This window comes from Colletotrichum gloeosporioides, assembly GCF_011800055.1.
Source record: "Colletotrichum gloeosporioides strain Lc1 chromosome Unknown consensus_117, whole genome shotgun sequence".
Taxonomy (NCBI): Eukaryota; Fungi; Ascomycota; class Sordariomycetes; order Glomerellales; family Glomerellaceae; genus Colletotrichum; species Colletotrichum gloeosporioides.
In genome coordinates, this window is record NW_025544762.1 from 983649 (window position 1) to 1003255 (window position 19607).

At 54.5% G+C, this 19607-nt stretch overlaps 4 protein-coding genes across 4 annotated transcripts; 1 reads left to right on the forward strand and 3 right to left on the reverse strand.

The window, feature by feature from the left end:
* Positions 1–548: 548 nt before the first annotated feature.
* On the reverse strand, positions 549–2405 carry GCG54_00009223 (uncharacterized protein; the record flags this gene model as incomplete). Its single annotated transcript, XM_045409172.1, has 1 exon — positions 549–2405. The coding sequence occupies one exon, from the start codon at positions 2403–2405 to the stop codon at positions 549–551; it is 1857 nt and encodes a 618-aa protein (XP_045256417.1).
* A 680-nt stretch (positions 2406–3085) lies between these two features.
* Positions 3086–3412, reverse strand: GCG54_00009224 (uncharacterized protein; the record flags this gene model as incomplete). The annotated part of the gene is made up of 1 exon (XM_045409173.1): positions 3086–3412. One exon carries the CDS (start codon positions 3410–3412, stop codon positions 3086–3088), a length of 327 nt encoding a protein of 108 aa, XP_045256418.1.
* A 2280-nt stretch (positions 3413–5692) lies between these two features.
* Positions 5693–7914, reverse strand: GCG54_00009225 (pH-response regulator protein palI/RIM9; the record flags this gene model as incomplete). The annotated part of the gene is made up of 3 exons (XM_045409174.1): positions 5693–6203; positions 6255–7659; positions 7725–7914. The coding sequence occupies 3 exons, from the start codon at positions 7912–7914 to the stop codon at positions 5693–5695; spliced, it is 2106 nt and encodes a 701-aa protein (XP_045256419.1).
* A 6053-nt stretch (positions 7915–13967) lies between these two features.
* GCG54_00009226 (ABC1 family protein C10F6.14c) lies at positions 13968–16075 on the forward strand (the record flags this gene model as incomplete). Its single annotated transcript, XM_045409175.1, has 2 exons — positions 13968–15214; positions 15301–16075. The coding sequence occupies 2 exons, from the start codon at positions 13968–13970 to the stop codon at positions 16073–16075; spliced, it is 2022 nt and encodes a 673-aa protein (XP_045256420.1).
* Between the last annotated feature and the right edge of the window lie 3532 nt (positions 16076–19607).

Consider the following 19607-nt stretch of genomic DNA (forward strand, 5'->3'; position numbering starts at 1 on the left):
GCGTCACGTGACGCAATTGACATCCCTGCTCTGGCCAGATTGCGACGCAACTAGGTATGTCAGCCACAGAAGCAGCTCTCGCGAACGGTGGCATTTGAGTTACCTCACAAGGAAGTGTGGCTTATCCCCCATTTGACCGTACCAAGTCATGTCGCGGGCTTATTTAGACGCCAGCTCACGCCAAGCAAATATGTCCTTCCAACGCATGGGCTCTCTCACCGGGCATCTCACGCCTACGCGGCAGGTTGAAAGATACCTAAACTTTTGATTGTCTATCTGAGAGAATAAAGTAGAAAAGACTGGTGGCTAGCATAAGCTGCCTTGCGGTACCGCCTGAATCTAGAAGACACTACTAACAACTTCCTTCATTCCCCATTAGCCTATGTTTCAATGGTGGCTGTCGTGTCTAACACCTTTGTAATACCAAGACCTGCTCCAGCCGACAACACACAAGAGGCCCCAAATATAGAGTCCCCATCCAAGCATCCTCGCTAACGAAGCCAAGCCAGTATGCGCAATTCTGATGGTTGCCATACCCAGTTCTCAATTCAGTTTCCAAAGACCGATTGACGTCCCTTTTCGGATCTGTCGACCAGGGAAGGCGACGGGTCCTTCCACTGATGGAATTTGTCTTGGCTGATACCCGCCTCTACCTGGTTCAGAAGCGCCGAGAAGGCCATGGTGATGAAAGGGTCTGCGGCCTCCTTGGTCGTCATGCTGTTAACCTGTTGAGCAGATATGTGCGGGTACTCGACCTTCTCTGCCTTGGGCTTAGGTCGACCGTCTCCAATGACTCCAACTTGACGCTTGAATTGACGGAACTCGGCGTCTCTCATAACGGACTCCATGTTTTTACCGAGCTCGCCAGTGCCCGCGTAGAACAGACGGTTGACACGTTCGTTTCGTGCTTCCAGCGCTTCGTCTGAGATCTGGCTCGTTCCTGCCTTCCAAACTGGGCGAGGAGGCCAGTACTTCTCATATGGCGCATTGCCGGTGCGTCTGTTGCCGCCAACGTTGAAGCTGCCGTTACCGTTACCAAACGGCATGAAGTCTGCGGGCTGCTGGAAGCCTTGCTTCTCGTTGGTGGCCTTGTCATCACTCGTCAAAGCGTCGAGCATCTTCTCCAGGTCCACAGCAGACGTCTGCCGTCCGAACGAGTCCATCCAGTCGTCCTTATCAGGCGTCGAGTCGCGAAGAAGCGCAGGCAGACTGTGGATCAAATGGTCAGGGGTCGCCGGGCCAGGGTTCTGAATGATATCATAGGCCTTGTGTAGACCGGGAGGCCCAGCGTAAAAGTCGGCAGCTGACTCCTCGCCAGAAATCTCAGATTTGGGACCATCCTGGAGAGCTTTCATGGCGGACTCGAATGTCGGCGTGCGGTATTGGCGCTGGCCAGGAGGGCCGGCAGTCAACGGCAAAGGAGCGCCAGGACCAGTTGCCAGGCTAGACTTGTACGCTCCAACTTGAGTACCTCTCTGAGGGAGGGCATTGTACTGTCTGAAAGGGCCAGCGATGTCATTGCTGACGGGGGCAGATCTCCAACCACCAGCAACGTCTGATGTGTGCTTGTTGAAGTCAACATGCACCCTGAGGACATCGGTAGGATCGAGCTTGGCATTATGGAATGGACCTGGAGAGTGCGAGCCGTCGATGCCCATGTCGGACATGTCTCCGTAGGAATATCCACTGAATGCGGGAGTGGTGGAGCGGCTGGCGTTGGTTCCAATGGAAGGGGCGGGAGTGACGCCCGGACGAGCCCGAAGAAGCGCCTTCTGAGCTCTCCTCTGGTTAGGGTTGGGGTACGAAGCTAGGTTCTGAAGAGACTTGACGGTCATGCCCTTGAAGGGATTCTCTCCCAGGGCGTCGTCATCCTCCTCGTCACTGGAGTCGTGATCGTTGACATGCTTGTCCGAGATAGGGGTGGGTAGGGCAACCTCCATCGGGGAAGCCAGCTGGGTGGTGGTGGTGGTGGCCATGTTGAAAGAAGATACGCGAGATGTAGAAAGGCTTCGGATATCCAGATCAATTGGAGACTCGCGGCTGTGATCAGTGCCGGGGCTAACAGCGCGGTCGTAGTTTTGCTGAAGAGGCGAGTATTTGGGGATTTGGTTGGGAAGAGGACTGATAGGTGTCGTGCAGAGAGGCTGAGGCTTCATCAAGGACAGGCTGGAAAGAGCTGACTTGGGGAAGAGAGACAGTTCGGAGGCAGGACCTCCTGGGAGAGGCCACTTGACAGACCTGGCGCGACGAACGGGAGGCTGGAGCGGCTGGGCGTTGTTGGGGTTGTAGATGGTACCGGCAGTGGTGTAGGTCTGTCTGGGAACATCCTGATGGAAGGTGCTGGCAGATTGCTGGGTAAATTGAATCGCGCTCGTCTTGGGCGACGAAGAAGATAGATGGTCCATTTTGAAAATCAGGGCTTCCGCATACTTTGGCGTCATCCAATTCGTATCCCTGGTATGAATGCGTGCCGGCCAAGACGACTCTGTTGCTTCAATCAGGAAATTGGTCTAGACGAAGACGGAGGTGCGAGGGAGGAAGGGATGAGAGAATGTGAAGGTGAAGGTGACGACGGGTGAGAGGAGTGGGTGGGATAGAGGAAGAAGGAGGTTGGACGAATTTTATCGTGGGGGGGATGAAAAAATCGGAAGTTGAGGATGGGCAAGCTCGAGACGGAAAGAAGAACGGAAGGAAGGTGAGATCGCTTGCTTGTTACAGATGGAAAGAGCGACGCGTCGTGGGTGAGGCAGGCGGGTGGTGAGGCAGGGTAGGAAGGCAGGCACCTGGACGTCGAGGAAGGAGCTCGCAGCACCTTCCCACTACCGAAGATGCCCACCAAAATCTACTCCAGCATCAATATCGACCAGAAAGAGAAATCAGATGTCCGGTATCCTTTTCTCAAGGTCGTGGTAGATCTTGCCTTGCGTCTAAGCCTGTAACACAGACTACGACAAAGGTCGAGATGTTGATGAAGGACGGAGAAAGGCACCGCAAGCCACAAGAGGTCGAGGATGGCAAGGGGAAACATCGGCAAGGCCACGTTCGCACTCAAAGATCTGATAAGAACAAAGATGAACAATAAAACTCACCACAAAGAGCTCGAAGCCTGGCGGCAAGATCGCAGGATTTCGACTGGATCTCCCAGCACCTCCGTGTTGATGCCCTTGGAGAAGCTCCTGACTCTGCCGATGTCGACGCCACCACCGTTGGAAATGTGTTCCTCGAGGCGTGGAAGAACCAGCGGCGCAGAGTCGAATACCCAGAGATGGTATCGGTGCATCTCGCCAACAACGCAGACGACATCATCACTTTTTCGGACGGGAAAGATGAACAGAATAAAGTGTCGATGCGACTCCAGGCCCAATCTGCCCATCAACTTCTCCGGAGATCGCGAGATACCAGTGGCATACATGTTGGCGGCTGAAAGAATTTGCAGATGAAATAAGAATAGTAGATGGTGGTCGTTTGTCGAAACTTCTTAATGAAGACACCTCAAGCAACATCCAAATCTTTCCATCTCAGAGGCGCCATCGTCATCTCTTATATCCCCAGTATCAATACCAACCCGCCTTTGATGCCTCCTCTAAAAACAACACCAACAAACCGACCAACACACCCAAATGCCAATCTCATGCAGGCACGCAGCACGCACCATCGCAAACCCCAACCAAGCCTCTCAAAAGGACCATACCTACGAACCGGTCCAACATTCTCAACGGCACAGACCGCGCGCTTCCCGGAGCGGTCCAAACCCGGCATCATTCCCCGGAAGAGCTACCACCAAGCGCAATCTGCCATCCGGTTACACAACAACCCCGGGAGTGCGCCCCCCTTTCTTCCCGTTTCAACACGGGACTAACGACAAGAAACCTCGTTCCCCAGTCCATACAAGAGCCTTCATTTCAAACAGAATCCGCCCCCGTTGGAAAACCACCCCCCAAAAAGGACGCCACAGATCCAGTCGACGACATACTCCAAGCCAACGACCCAATCACATCCACACATGTCCAGCGTCCTCATCTCCAAAAGGGCAATGGCTAGAGCTATCCAGCTTACAAACTCCATCGCCCTAAGGCAAGCCATATTTGCCTCTGGTCCCGCCAACACCATCGTCCATCTACCCTGGTCCCGCCCAAGCTCTCTTCCCAAGACCGGTGGCATCAAAGTTTCGCTTACAGCCACCCATTCACAGATCTCCACCTTCCCCAGAAAGGGCAATGCGAGGGCCCTTAGCACCAACATTTCAAGCTCACTTCAGCTCCCACTGAACCACTTCAACATCACGTCCATTGTCATCCTCCCCACAAAGCCTCCGAACAATGCCAACCTCACGCGTTTCACCAGTCGAGTAATCAACGTTGACAGCCGCCTCCTGAAACTCTATCTCCAGCTGGTCTTCTCCATCATCAGCCGTCTTCGTCCGTAAACCTTCAACATGGCCTGATATCCCACCCAACTAACAGCCCTACGCCGCGGAGAAGGCGACATCTCACAAACCATAGATCCAGGCGCTAAGGGCCCTAACTACCGAGTCGGTCCGTATGTATGTCAGCTCAGCTAACCTTGCGGCCCGCCAAGCCTCTGGGATCGGGACTCGGGGCCACGGCAACGTTACCCCATGCAGAGTGGAGAACGACCTTACGGAGAGAGGCAGCTGTCGTGAGGAGATCGACAACGCTGAAAATTCAAGTACAGACGTCCAGTGACCGAGAGGCAGACGCCACCGTACGATACTGCAGCCTCGGTCAGAGTAGGGTTAAGGTTCTCACGTCTAGTGGAATGACAGGCACTAGCGCCAAGCTTCACGGACAGCACGGGGGAGGGAGCACGGTGCATGCTTTGGATGAATTCTACACTTCTCATTGTGTTCTGCCACCCCACACACACCTTGGCCTATGTTGTTGCTACGCCGTCGCACCGTTTCGATGCGATGAGGGCCCCCCAAGTCTCGCACTCTGGAGCAAGGTATCCATCCGTGACCTTCTCCATCACATGCAAGAAACCCAATGGGCCCAGAGAAACCAAGCCAAGCCAACGATCCTGAAACCTCCACTTTCTGTATTTCTTCCCACCCCTTTGCGACCACGCCCTATAGCCTCTCGTAAGATGGAAACAGAGAGGTCGAAGAAAGACGGCCACGACCAGATAGCTTACACATGCACAAACAATGATTCTATCGTGTCCCACATGCTATCGTTTCAGGATCGATTAGCTCAAAAGGCCCAACACAAGGGCGCTGGAGGTCGATGGGCCAGGTCACCGCCTGACTCAACATCCAAATGACGGAAAAAAAAAAAAGGAGGTCATTGTTTTGAAAGGTACCGACTCAAAAGGAAAAGGGATTTTTTGATCATGAATGCTCGAGGACGAGGACTCCAATGTATCCGCTGTTCGAGATGCAAAGAAGCACTTGTCAGAAGAGAAATGCCCGTTTTGAAAAGATAAACCACGAGCCCGATGTGTATGTACTGGGCGGACGAGAACAGAATGATGTGGCTGGGGTATCGGCTGAAGGACATGAATGTATGGACATCATGAGTCCTGTGCTGAGACTCAAAAATGTGGCTCGTGTTGTTGCTAGGGAGGGTGACGAATTGAAATGCCAAGCATCCCGTGAATGGTGTATATACGTGGCGAGTTGACTCGACTGTTGGGGAGAACGTAACCGATTATGGTCGAGTGAGGGGAGCGATTAAAGTCCCGTCGGGTAGGCGCTGCCGGGTATCATGCCAGGACCTCCCGGTCTTGATGGAGGACCGAGACGTTTTCCAGGCAGCTCGAAGTCGGGGTTGTTGTTCAGCAGCATATCTTGCCGTCGCTGCTGAGGCGGCCGCCGAGGCGGGCCTTGGCCATAAGGCGCTGGGGGATTCCATCTCGGGTTTATGCCCCGTTGGGATATTGATGTGAAATTGGACCGATCAGACTCGGCGCCAGGACTGCGCGCACCGGCACCTTCATGAGTGTCTAAGTCATACATATTGGGCACGGATAGAGGTACCTGAAGGGCAGGTGGAGGGCCTGCTCTGCCGGCGGGGGCGGGGGCCGGTGCGTCCGCGAAGCGCGGATCAACATCCTCGTAGTAGTCGCTTGCTGTGGGCTGGGCAGGGGAGCTACGTCCGGGCATCTCAGCACGCGAGAGCGGGGAGGCGTTTCTTGATGGGGGCTGGTTCTGGTTCCACGCGGCACGAGGAGGGACGTATGCGCTTGGAAGAACGTTAGTAGAAGCTTTTAGGTGAACACACAAAGAAACGTACTCATCCTGGCTGTACCTGCTTGTCTCACTCATGTAGGTGTCATGCCTCTGAGGATTAGATCTGTTACCACCGCCTTGTTGCAGTCCGACCATGCCGGCAATGTCAGCATCACTATCTCTGAACTGGCCGAAGCCCGGAGGCGGCTGGGCAGGGCTGCCTGTTCTGGCGTCCATCTCGACAGCTTGGCCCACCATCGGGGCAGGCGCGTCGCCAGGCAGAGGCGGGGGCGACTCAGCCCTCGGTAGGCTGTTCCGGTCAGGGTTGTATGCCTCATATCCTTGTTGTTGGGGGATACTCGGGAGAGATGGGTTTGTGTTAGTTGCAGTATAGCTCGGCGCCGATTCTGAACCGCTGCGTCCGTAAGGGCCGGGGGCGGGAGCACCGTAAGCATTAGCCGGGCTCGGCCTCCGGTCGTAAGGTCCTGCGTTGTTCTGGTAGCCTGGTGGGGGAGGTCGTCCGCCTCTCATTCCACCAGGGCCATATCCTCCACGGGGCGGTGGTCCGTACCCACCCCTGCCGCCCGGAGGAGGGCCGTAGCCTCCGCGTCCAGGGGGACCGTAGCCGCCTCTTCCAGGCGGTGGGCCGTAGCCATTGTATCCGCCTCTGCCTCCGCCGTAGCCTCCGCCACGTCCTCTGGGCCCTCCGGGAGGCATACCACCTCTGCCCCGCATACGTTCTTGCGAGGGTCCTCTTCTAGGACCATAGCCATCGGGTCCAGGCATCGGGTTTCCGTAAGGATCTCTGTTGATGGGGGGAGCAGAGCCGGATCTTGAGGGGGGAGCGTTGGCGTAACCATCCGCGCCCATCATGTTGCCCTGGTTCCTGTCGACCGGGCTCCGGGCGGTGAGAGGAATTCGCTCATCGCTGACTTGGTCGTCCTTCTTCTGTGATTCGAAAGACGCGAAGGTGGGCATTTTGTCGATGCCGTTTCCACCAGTGACGACGGGAACAGTCGGCTGAGAAGCTACAGAGGTGGCGGTCTTGGTTTGAGCCTCGCGATTGTAGTAGTTCTCGCCACTCATTTCAGCATTTTCGGCGATTCTCTTCTTTCTCGCTTTCCTGGTGACCAGCATACGACGCATGGCGCAGGAGACCAAGCCGCTCATGCCCACCAGTATAGTGGCGGCGAGAACGATGTACGAGCCCCAGGCCATGTGAGGCACGAAGAGGAGGACATCGACGAGGAAGGCCAACAGGCAGATGAGAAAGTCGATGAAGGAGAAGATGAAGACAACGAGAAGGTAGCGAGCGGAGTGAGATGGTGAGTGAAGGTGAGCGACGGCAGCCATGATGAACATGATGAGTGTCGTCAGGGCGGCGATAGGATGCACAATCAGAATGGCGGAAAGAGTGTTTCGGGCCGAGTCCGGGAGGTCAAAGGCGCCCGACTTTTGAAACAATCCAGCTGCAGATGAAGTCAGCAACGATTCTCATGGCACGATAATGAGAGTCTTGTTAGTGTCGTCTTACAAGTGTCATATCCGATTTCTATACCGGTGCATGAGCCGTCGGCCTTGCAAACGCCAAAAACTCCAAAGTTGACGCCCTGAAAGCTGCCGAGCGGGATGGCCTTGATGATGGGGGTCGACAGAGTTGACAGCAGCATCAGGGCGAAGGCCGCTAGCAGCAGCAGCGACATGGGGGTTGCCGGCCGCAACATGATTGCGGTCGATGGTCGAAGAAACCTGCTTCCAAAATGGTAGACGGAAAGCCGGCGTCGTCAAGACGCGGCGAGAAGGGTGTAGATACGCCCGGGAAAGAGTCGGGCGTTGGTGGTGAGGTTCGAGGATCGGGTGGGCTAGTAGTAGAGGATTGAAGCGTCGCGCGGCATCGTCTATGCGTAGGTGGAGTTGAATTGAGTTGTTGAAGGATGCGACATGAATGAGAGTGACGAAAAGATGGATCGACGCGTTCGTGGATTTGGGATCAAATCGTTTCCTGCCTCTTGCTGTCCTCTCTCCTCGGTCCTGTTCCTAGCTCTTTGTTCCCGAAAGTTTCCTCCAAGTCCAACGGCGGTCGTGGTGGTTCCTGAAACAGTGTCGCAAGTAGCCGTAAAGTGCAGAAAGACGGCTTAGAATCGAAAATGCAACGGGTCGTGAAAAATCGAAAAGTCGGAGTAGTCGGTGAGGAGCGAAAGGGTCGGGGATTCGAGGATTCGGAGCGTGCGAAGTGTTGCTTGCGTCGTCCTGTTCGGCCTGAAGAGGGAGAGAAGGAAAAGGGAAACTCGACAGGCACGATCTGGGGGAGAAGGACGATGTGGGCAAGCGGGTGGGCGAGCGGGCGGTTGTGTGGAGGGAGCGAAGGAATCAGGGTGGGTCAACAGGCGTGGGTGCAGCGCAGGTGGGCAGTTTTGGGTGACCACTGGACCGGGCAGGGGAGCCAAGAAGAACAGGGGGGTGTGGGCAGGCCTGGGATAGGGAGTGAGCGTTGATTGATGATGGAAGTCCCTCCCGTCAGTGTCGCTTTGCGTTGCGCGTTGTGGCTGGGGCGGGCGGCGTTGGAGGGGGCAAGACACGCTGCAAGACATTGAAGAGAGTGCCGGTAAGGTGCTGGGCACCTGGAGGAAGCACAGCAATCCAGCGCCTCCAGTTTGGGAACTTTGAACTGCGTGCCGTGCCCCTGGCTGTGAGTGACGCCTCGGTACCATCGAGGTACGTACCTCTTCAGGTATCCTCAGGGGTCCAGTCTGAAGTGAGCGGCATCGAACTCTGTGAGAGCGAGAGGACGGGACCTGATTGCTATGATGCTGTAGCGCTGCTGAAGCACAGAAATAGATACGTACCAACTAAGGTGTTTGGAGGTGCACAGCCCACCAGTGTTGGGCAGACAGGCTGGCAGAGCAGACAGGACAGGACAGGACAGGACAGGCAGACAGGCATATTGGGTGCGTGGGTTGCAGCGGCTCGAGATGCACTTGCATGGACCTGTCCAAGTTGACAACCTGAGATTGAGTGTGTCGCTCTCGCTCTCGATGTCCAAGTACGTCGTCCAGGCCAGCCAAAAATCAATCAATATCTCTGCCCCCGCCGCCGACGTGCAGCGCAAGTGTCACTACTGACTACTTTACTTGGTAAGGTACCTACCAGACCTTACCCAAGGCAGGTATCTGCAGATGCATCGACTGGCATTCGTCAGAGGGGGTGGGTGGGCAGCCGCAGGTGAAGGTGAAGGTGAATAAGTACTTGGTGGCTTGCCGTTTTTGGGGGTGGCCAGAGGTTCCTTCCGTGGGAATTCTTTGTTCCTCCCACCACGTTGCGTCGTTGCCCAAGTCTGCGTGGCTTTTCCCAAAACGTTCTCTATTCCGGCCTCAACGAACAATGCCCTTGTTCTTCCGCGTGCCCCTCGCCCGGCCATTGACCACAACAACCCAGCCAGCATTGCACTGCACTGCTAGCACTGAGCAGTCCAGACCGAGTCTTGCCTCCAGACGGGACCCGGGTTCTCTGTCTTCCCTCCTTTTGCGCTGCCAACCAATGACACAACGGTGCGAAGCATGGTGTCCCTGCCTCACCCTCAAGACCGCCCCTATCCCGGCTCGCCACCACCACTCCGCCTTCATTCAAATGCCAATATCGTTGCCAGAAACACTGCTGCAATCCAGGAAATGCCGTGAGCAAACTGCTGCAGCCTTGTACATAGGTCATTCGAGCATCCACACGCACGTTGTCGGTGTCAGTGTCAGCACAGAATGCCAGTCAGCAGTAATGGGTATGAGCGCCAATCGCTGAATATCAAATATCGACCGTGTCATTCCTAATCTCCCAGATAATCACCGATATCACCCCGACAGAAAGAATGCCCGTGAAAAAAACTCAATGGATCCCCGTCTAGTCAGGAACGCTTGCACTAGCTGTGCATCTGAGAATCCGCAATCGCGTGCTTACTGCGGGCCCGACTATCTTGCCTATCCGCTATCGTTGGTACTTGTACAGAGCAGAGCAGCACAGGCACTTTCCAAACCATCGCCTCTGCTGCATCGCTGGTCGAGTGAAGCTTCGACTATTTTACTATCGATCCCACCTTGTCTCAATTTAGCAGGTCCTCACCCAAGGCCCGCGAACCTGTTGGTCTGGATCCAGTAAAGCTTAAGATGAGGAGTGGGATGCCTGATGGATGCGCCATGCACACCAACAGCCCCATCCTGCTCTTCCTCCCCTCTGCAATCCCCTCTTCGCCAAAGAGACCCCTGCTTTCAGTCCACCAATCACATCTCGACTCGCTTCAATACGGCCAGCCAGCTTCGCTCATCTATCGAATACTGCGGCTATCGTCTCGATAGAAACCAGAATCAGGTGCTGCTTGCCACTCGCGGTGGTTGAGTCTGGTGCTTCCACGACGAAAAGCGGCCTTCTTCAGAACCAGGTGTGGCGTTCGAGGACGACCGTGAACGGCAACTTGACGCAAAGGCATAATAATGAGTATTAACCCCATGTCGGACTGGGGCAACGGAAACTCTGTCCACTCCTGGGTTCCAGGGGTCTTCGCAGCGCCGTTGTCGGTCACATCTCTCCACCGCAATTACGGACATCCACCCGGCGATCGATAAGTCCCAAGCGACTATTGTTGCGACTTGAGAACCGTCGACGGGGCCTGCGTAGCAGATATGCAAGCTTTTCCGGCTGTCTGGCACCAGAGGCCGCGAATGCTCATTTCGATATGCTATTCTTCCCGTGCCGCGTGCCGTTGTTATCGCGCCGTCCTCCCGGCGGACAGCCGCAAGAAACGCGACTGCAAAATCCACGAGAAACACTACGCACTTGCATCAGGGTGCATCGCTTAGCTTGTCCCCCAGTGCCATCCACATGCCGGTAACAGCAGTGGCTAGGCCCAGCCGTGTCAGAGACGTTAGTAGCGGCCCCGATACCGACAACGACAGCGCCGACAACGCCGGGCGGCTCTCAGCTTTTGTTGAAACTGGGCGGCTCCGCTGACAAAGAGTACCAGACCCCGCCGGCATCAGTGCATTGCTGGACACTACATCACAAACCTGGTCTATTTCTGGTCGTCCCAAGCCGTGGCCGTGCTCTTGCAAGTCACCAGGACGAAGGAGCAACGACGAAAGCACGAAACCTGTCAGAGAACTAGGGTTTACTTTGGGCCGCCTTTGTCGAGACCAGACGGGCAATAAACCAGAGCCTCTCCCGCTCTTGCTAGCAGCTCAACCGGCGACGGTTTTGGAGACCAATGGCTGCTGAAGTTTCGTTGTTGTGGCTAAGAACGGTGAAAGTGGACCATGCCGTGAGCCCTTGATGTGCGATTCTGAGGCAGATGGATGTCTGCTTTGCTGACTACAATGCAGTGCGGAGGTTTCTGCGACATGGGCGCTTCGCCGTCTCAGGTTCTGAGGCGACCACCGGGTTGTTCGCCCTGCGTCTCCCACAAGCTTCCATGTCAAAACCACTCAAAATCCAGTCGGACCAAAAACTTCAGTCCACCGCGGAACTCAGCAGCCTATGCCGGCCGCCATATAACCTGTCACATATCAAGCTGCAAGCGAGGGCATCGTGCAAAACCGCCAAAGTCTGTCTACGGTCGGCGTTGAGCTCTCGGCTTTTGAGCACCTCCTTTGTCATTACGGAGGTTGTGCCCCTGGTCCGACCCGGTGTTTTCGACCCAACGGCTATCGGCGCCAATGTCATCCGTAACAATGATCGGCGAGCAGACTGAAATCGCTCGAGGCCATCGCATGTGAGCATTGCAGGGACTGCACAAGTCTCTGCCAGAGTCAGTTCTAGAACCCGCAACCGTTGTGGTGTCAAGCTTCTTGGCTACGCGACCAAAATGGTGCTTGTTCTCCTCTATTCCTGGGCCCCAGTCCATTTACTTGGAGACTTGACAAAACGAGGCCAAGTCCGCTAAACAGCAGCCAAGACCTAGAGTCCAGCTTCAGTCTCCCGATTGCGCCGCCAAGCCGCCATCTTGATCAGTTTTGCTCGGAGAATTAATTGGCCATGGACGGCAAACGACGTGGCTGTGCTGAACATCAAGACATGTCTCGTTCTGTTGTTCTTCTGAGACTGCTTCACAGTTGGACTTTTGCATTGACATTTCAGCATAGGGTCACCTTGAACATTCAGGTGTTGGTGTATTCCCAGTCAGTACAACCTGAAGGTGGTGCCCATCCTATTTCCTATGTAGGAACATTTGGAACTGAGCTGCTAATCACGGAAACTCCCACCCAACCCACTGGAAGTTTTATGATTGTGTTTAATCATATTTGAGCCACGCGAACTCTGCACATCTGGAAGGGGTGCAGGGACGCCAGGTTCATGCAGTTCACCACCCGCGTCCGGAGACCCTTTACAGCTGCCCTCAGACGTCACATCTGTCGATGCTATGCGTCATGGTCACGAGGGAAGCTTTCCCGATGGTCGCCGAAACCTCTGATGGTGTGCTGCCTCGGAAGGCGGTCAAGCAGCCCAACAAGCAGGCACCCTCCTCGGGGCATCAGACGAAGGGAAAGGGGCTGCTTGCCTACTTGCCAGAAGCAAGCCGTGGGCGGGAACGGCCGCCGCTTAACTGTAAGTGTACAGGGCGGCGTCCGTCATAGCACAGAGGTCGATGGTGGTGTCGCCGCCGCAGCCACTGCAGCGTCAAGCTTTCCTCCAAATCGGCCCACAACCTCAGTTTTGTTTCACTTAACCTCAGGCACCGGACGCCGTCGATCCTCAATGCCTCAGAGCCTGGACTTCAGACGAAGCCTGACTAACCCTGCAGCCAGATGTCCGGCGTGCCCTGTCGTCAAGGTATGCGCGACTGGCGAACACAATGCGTGCGCATCAAGTTGGAACATGTGGATACCAAGGGGAAGCGATCTGTATGCTCGTCTGCCCGGGGTCTAGTAAGAATTTGCGAATATGACGAAGCGAGAGGTTTTAGGATGCTTTAGAAATACTAGTGGGAGTACGCGTGGGATGATCACCACGCTCCTTTAAATGTTTATATGCTCGATTCGGCGGTCTTATGCCTCGGAAGCCAGTAGCTCGTCTATCGCAAGCAGATCTCCGGGACCGCCGGACTCGGGCCGCCGCGTCCTGGATCCGGACCGCTTCGGACATAAGCTAAGCAAGTTTGTTCCAGATCCTACCGGTTCGCATGAGAACAGGATATAATGGATTTAAATCACGATGAATCGAACCGGGCTGAAGAATATGTTGAAGAAAAAAAAATTTTGGCTTGGAAGCATCTGAAACCAGTCTGGACAGAATCATGAATGCAACCTCTTGGCTCTACCAAACATGGCAACTTGGCTCGTGACTCTTCAAAAGAACCACCAGCACCCAACCAAATGAACCTGAGTTGTTGAGCCTCGAGTATGTAACCTGCCGACCAAATCCCATACACACATGATCTTATACATCCTCCGAAAGAAGACTGTGAAGTCCAAAGAACAGCCCCGATGTGGGCACTGGCCAGTCGGCCCCGGGCGACTCGGTACGCTTCCGGGGATAAGCGGATAAAGCGGGCTCGAGTCGGTACTCAATTCGCCGACGGAAATTTCCACCACCAGTGTGGCACCTGTTATCGTCATTGACCTGCCTACCTGTTCCCAGCTATCACAGATCCGGCATTGGCCGGCCGCGAACACCCTCTTTCCCCCCAAGCTTATTTTTTTCCTCTCCCGTTCCCTTTCCTTCACCGCGCGCAACAAACGACAGAGGTCAAGGATATGGGAGCTTGCAACTTCCTCCTCCCTCAACACCTCACCCAACCATGATGCGCCAAAGCATAGCCGCCCTCTCCGCGAGGCCAGCGGCGTCCCGGTGCCTCCAAGTCTCCCCCGCGGCGCGCATCCTCAACCCATCCATCCGCTTACGCCCCTCCACGACAACAAGACCACAACCACCCGGCAAGACAGCAACCTCACAACGCACAATCCATTCGACATCTCGCACCGGATCCCGCTACGAACCCCTCCGCCCGCCGTCCCCCGCCTCCCTCGGCGCCCCGAAGCGCGCCCGCACATACCCCAAGGGCCGCAAATGGACCCGCCGCCTGCTCATCCTCTCCGCCGCCGTCGGCACCGTCTACCTACTCGATTCCCACATCTACGCTTCCGGCCTCGGCCGCTCCCTCCGCACCTTCGGCACCGGCCTCCTCGTCGCCCTCGACTACAAGCTCAACTTCCGCCCCGTCCCGCTCACCGGCGGCTCCGTCCAGGACCTGCACCGCCGCAACGCCGAGCGCCTGTTCGACCTGCTGCGGCACAACGGCGGGCTGTACCTCAAGATCGGCCAGGCCATCGCCATGCAGAGCGCCGTGCTCCCGCCCGAGTTCCAGAAGATGTTCGCGCGCATGTTTGACGACGCGCCGCAGGGCGAGTGGTCCGACGTCGAGGCCGTCATCCGCGAGGACTTTGGCGGGCGCTCCGTCGAGGAGGTCTTCGGCGTCAGCTTCCGCGGCGAAGAAGGCAAGGGCCTGATGGAGCGCCGCGCAAGAGCCAGCGCCAGCGTGGCGCAGGTGCACTGGGCGCGGCTGCCGGACGGCCGGGAGGTGGCGATCAAGATCCAGAAGCGCGAGATCGCGAAGCAGATCTCGTGGGACCTGTGGGCGTTCAAGACGGTCGCGTGGATCTACAGCCGGTGGTTCGACCTGCCGCTGTACAGCCTCGTGCCCTTCATCACGGAGCGGCTCGAGCTCGAGACGGACTTTGAGAACGAGGCCAAGAACTCGGAGACGATGCGCGCGCTGATCGACGGCGAGCGCAGCCTGCGCGGCCGCGTGTACGTGCCCAAGGTCTACCCGGAGCTGTCGACGAAGCGCGTCATGACGACGGAGTGGATCGAGGGCGTGCGGCTGTGGGACAAGCAGGGCATCAACGGGCGCTGGCTCGGCGGGTACGGGAACGGGTCGCCGGGCGTCAAGGGCGCGACGACGCTGGACGCCCCCGACGCGGCGGCCGTGCGGCGGGAGCTGCGCGAGCGGCCGTACCGGGAGCAGCTGAAGCCCGAGCGCGGGGAGTGGCGGGGGCGGGGCGGGGGNAGCTGAAGCCCGAGCGCGGGGAGTGGCGGGGCCGGCGCGGGCGCGGGGGCCTGGGGCTGAGCAGCAAGGAGGTGATGACGACGATGGTGGACCTGTTCTCGGCGCAGATCTTCAAATGGGGCGTGGTGCACTGCGACCCGCACCCGGGCAACATCTTCATCCGGCGGCTGCCGAGCGGGCGGGCGGAGCTGGTGCTGATCGACCACGGGCTGTACGTGTACATGACGCCGACGTTCCGGCACCAGTACGGGGTGTTCTGGAAGGCGCTGATGACGTTCGACAACAAGACAATCGAGCAGGTGACGGAGGCGTGGGGGATCAAGGCGGCGGACCTGTTTGCGAGCGCGACGCTGATGCGGCCGTACGAGGGTGGGGACGAGCGCACGCGCAACGGCATCATGAAGGAGCTCGAGGGCAAGACGCCGGCGGAGCGGCACTACGAGATGCAGCAGCGGATGAAGCAGGGCATCCGCGACATGCTGGCCGACGAGGAGAAGTGGCCCAAGGAGCTTATTTTCATTGGGAGGAACATGCGCATCGTGCAGGGGAATAATCAGTACCTCGGCAGCCCTGTGAACCGCGTCAAGATGATGGGCCAGTGGGCGTCGCGGAGCCTGTACGAGGACCCGAACCTGCCGTGGGCGAGACGGGTGGGCAACGCGTGGAGGCATTTCGTGTTCAAGGGGGTGTTGGCGCTGACGGATGTCGCGTTCTACTTTTTCAAGATCAGGCAGTGGCTGGGCTTTGGTGGAGGCATGGAAGACGAGATGGAGAAGAGGATGAAGGATATTGCGCAGGATTTCGGTGTTGAGCTGCAGCATGAGGTGTTTGAGGGGTAGAAGGCGATAGATGGTGTTGGTTGATAGATGTTTGTCAAGAGAAGAGGAGGTTTACATGTTTTGTTATAGATTTTTCATGCCGGTGTAGAGGCGCGGGTTTCGGTAAACGGGGAGACCTAGAGGAAAAGATACCACTCATGACTTCACTGTAAGGGTTTAAGAATAGGACGTCTCTTGATGTTTTTGTGATGCTGCTTGTATGGACTTCGTGCTCTTGGGAAAAGACTTGGAAAAAGAGTCCAGGATGGCCTCCAAAGCTTGGTTGCCCTATATAAAAAGCCTGATAAAAAGCCTGCCAATACGTGTCGACCAAGAGCTGAGCCGAGCAATAATCCCCCCCTTGTCATTGTGCGTGGTTTAATAGACTACATGGCTCACTGGATGTGGGGTTTATCCCGCCACGCGAGGCACTCATTTCAACCCCGGTGACATATGAACTGAACATATCCCAGACTGAATACTTATGAGACGAACGAAACGCAGGAGAGCGGTGATGTTGGAATAGAAGAGGTTGACGAGTTCACAGCACGCACCGAGGAGCACAGAAGTTTACCCAGGGACCGTCGCCATGTCGAAGCATTGGGCCTTGAGTGCCTTGGCTACTTGATCTTTAAGGTTATTTTGCTTCAGGAGACGACGCCTTTATATCGTGTGTAGTAGACTTGTAAACATTACTTGGGAGAATATACTGCTACACAGATTCAGTGTCCGTTGGGGGTTTATTATCGAGGTGTTTCTGCCCATAAAGAGAGGCTGACCTGCCGTGCGCAGTCAGCCGTCTTATCCAGCGTCGCCAACACAACAGAGCAGGTTTGCGATCGTCAGCTGAGTATTCCTTGATACAATAATCTTCGAACGAGGAGGGCGGAGGACTATGGGATACGCCTCTGGGGTGGTGATTTCGTGAGACTTCCTGTTGACGTCGAGTCGTGGATCAACAACAGAGCTCCTTGGGATCAGCATGCTTGGCAATATTGATGTCGTGCGGAACTATCTTGTTGAGGCTCTCTAGTCGTGGGGCATGAAGACGTCTAATATAGGCACGCAATTCAATCTCATAGACAACTTGGAATACATGCAGGGAGCTCGATAATAAACCCAGCTGACAACTACTCCAAGACGAGTAGAATTCTACTAGATTTCTGTACCGCAGTAAGTGAGGACTTGGAGTCGCAGCAATCAATGAATCTTTGAAGTTAATCATGATATTTTCTACGCATGAGTTTTCATTCACAATGATAGACTGTTGTCAAATCTGCTGAAGGCCAATGTGGTTTACAGGAGTGGCAGCTCAGGTAAGGCCTGGTTAATGCAACAACTTTATGGGCCGTAGCCTTCAGTTCCCACAATTTTGCGCGGTGTTCTTCATCGTCTCTCAGAATGTATCTCCGTTGAGTATTCTATGGCGGAGCAAGCTTCGCAGTCTTTACCTGTGGTCTGATAGAGACGTACATGACTGATGTTTACAGTCCCTCGTGCTGAAGTTGAGTCTTCCTCAAAGTAATGAAATATAATCCCTGGGACATTTGCCTCTGTGTTGTCGGGATTCTGTCCGAACTGAAAATAGGCCTCGGCTTATTGGATACTGTACATATCCAATCATACTCTTAGAGCGCCATTCAGGCTCGGCAGTCCCACATCCACATCTGGCCACCTGGTCATCTGAGATTGTCCAAACACGTTGAGTAATTCGGTGTATAAAATGGAAAGAACGGAAAATTTGACTTAGAATCAATAGTATGTGGCATCTTCTTGTCAGAAGTCCAAGCCAATTCGCAAATTTGCCGTTATGGCAAGGGCAAATGCATGACACACCGTAGGCAACAGTGTGTGTTGTTGATGACCATCATCTGCTTCATCTGGTGAGTAATCCAGTAGAATACTGCAAAGACTGCGGCTAAATATGCAGCTGACTGCCAGTTCCCATTTTTGTTTGGTGACATGGACTACCCGCCAACAAGCAACTTTGGAACCTGTCGGAACCTAGGCAACAACATCGCGAATGTCATCCTATGGCGCGAAGGGACCTTCTTTGCTCTTCTTGCCGTAGCCAAATTTCGTGATTGTCTCAAATTTGCCACTACGACTGGCTTCCATGTCTTTTAGAATGATATGAGGTCCTGTCGCTGTTTCGGTAGCAATCGTCAGATTTCATAGTCTCACTGGTGAGACCAAGTGGAATAACCCAGCCATCTCAGTGTAAATGAATCTGCAACATCATGAATATCGCGCTTGTATTCAAAAACCACATTGTGGCTTAAGCTAACATGGATATATGAGTGCTGTCATTATGTCGACTTGTGCTGATCATCAGAATAATCAGAGCGCGGTGTACCAGTTTATTAGCACACGGAGTTGAGTCAGTAGTTCTCACGCACATCACATCATGTTTTAACATCACAGACCAAATTACACTCTTCCTACATTTGGATATCACATCTCTTGAGAATACACCTGTGCGTGGACTTAATAGGCAAGGCGACATCAGGAACACCAACAAAGGCCATTTTCAATCACTGATCACTACGTAACCTATAGAATGTCATCAACATGTCTTAGCAGCGCCTCCAGTCTCCCATTTCCTTAGAGTGCTCTTCGTTCACCAGCTCATTTGCGGTTGGAAAAGCATCCGTGACAAAGACTCGTTCATCTTTTGAATAAACCGCGCCAGCACTTGAATGCTCTTTAACAACTTCATACTCCCGCTATCGCCACTCTGAGACATAAAGTAATTCTACAAGCCAGTGTTAAGGGTTTAAGGAGCTTGTGAACTAGGTGTTCTAGAAACTTTACCTCACTTCTTAAGTGTGCCCACTTCCCACAAGATCTCAAACTTAGCTACATTATTATTCTTATATAAATATCTATATGAGAATAAGGAAGATAACAGATAGTAGCTTCTCATTTATACGAGTGAAGCAATCTGACTTTTCTCTTAATAGCGCTACTTCACTTATTCTCAATCTGCCTTAAACGCAGATAAAATTGATTACAGTGATTTATAAAAGAAAAATTAAAAAGTTAACACACTTTAACAGCTGTATTCTTTATAGCAAAGAATTCTGGTTGGCCATCTCTACTCTAGTGAGAAAGAGTCTAAAGGATCAGCAAGGCACACAGGAAGTTTTCAACCGCCAGCAGAAATGATTGCTGAGACATTCGTCAGGCGAATGCCCCTTTGGACTCTGCGACGTCTTCTGAGGTTTTCTTTGACATAGCTCTATCGGTAAGATTCGCCCACAAGATGTACTCGTCAGCTCTGTTCAGCGATTATATTGTAATCATAATTAAACGTTCTTACCAATGTGATTACGACATCAGTGGAATAGCGCTCAAATAATTGCTAGCATATGATATAACAAGCTCAGCGTTACCCCTAGCCAGACGAAGGTGTTGGATTGGGAATTTCTGAATTGATATGACATACTGCTAAGATTTAAGATGACACTGCAGCCCGGCCCGCGCAAGTCATACCAAGGGCTTCGCGATGGAGCCAAAGGTTCAGAGCGGGCTTCAACGAGATTTCCTAGCA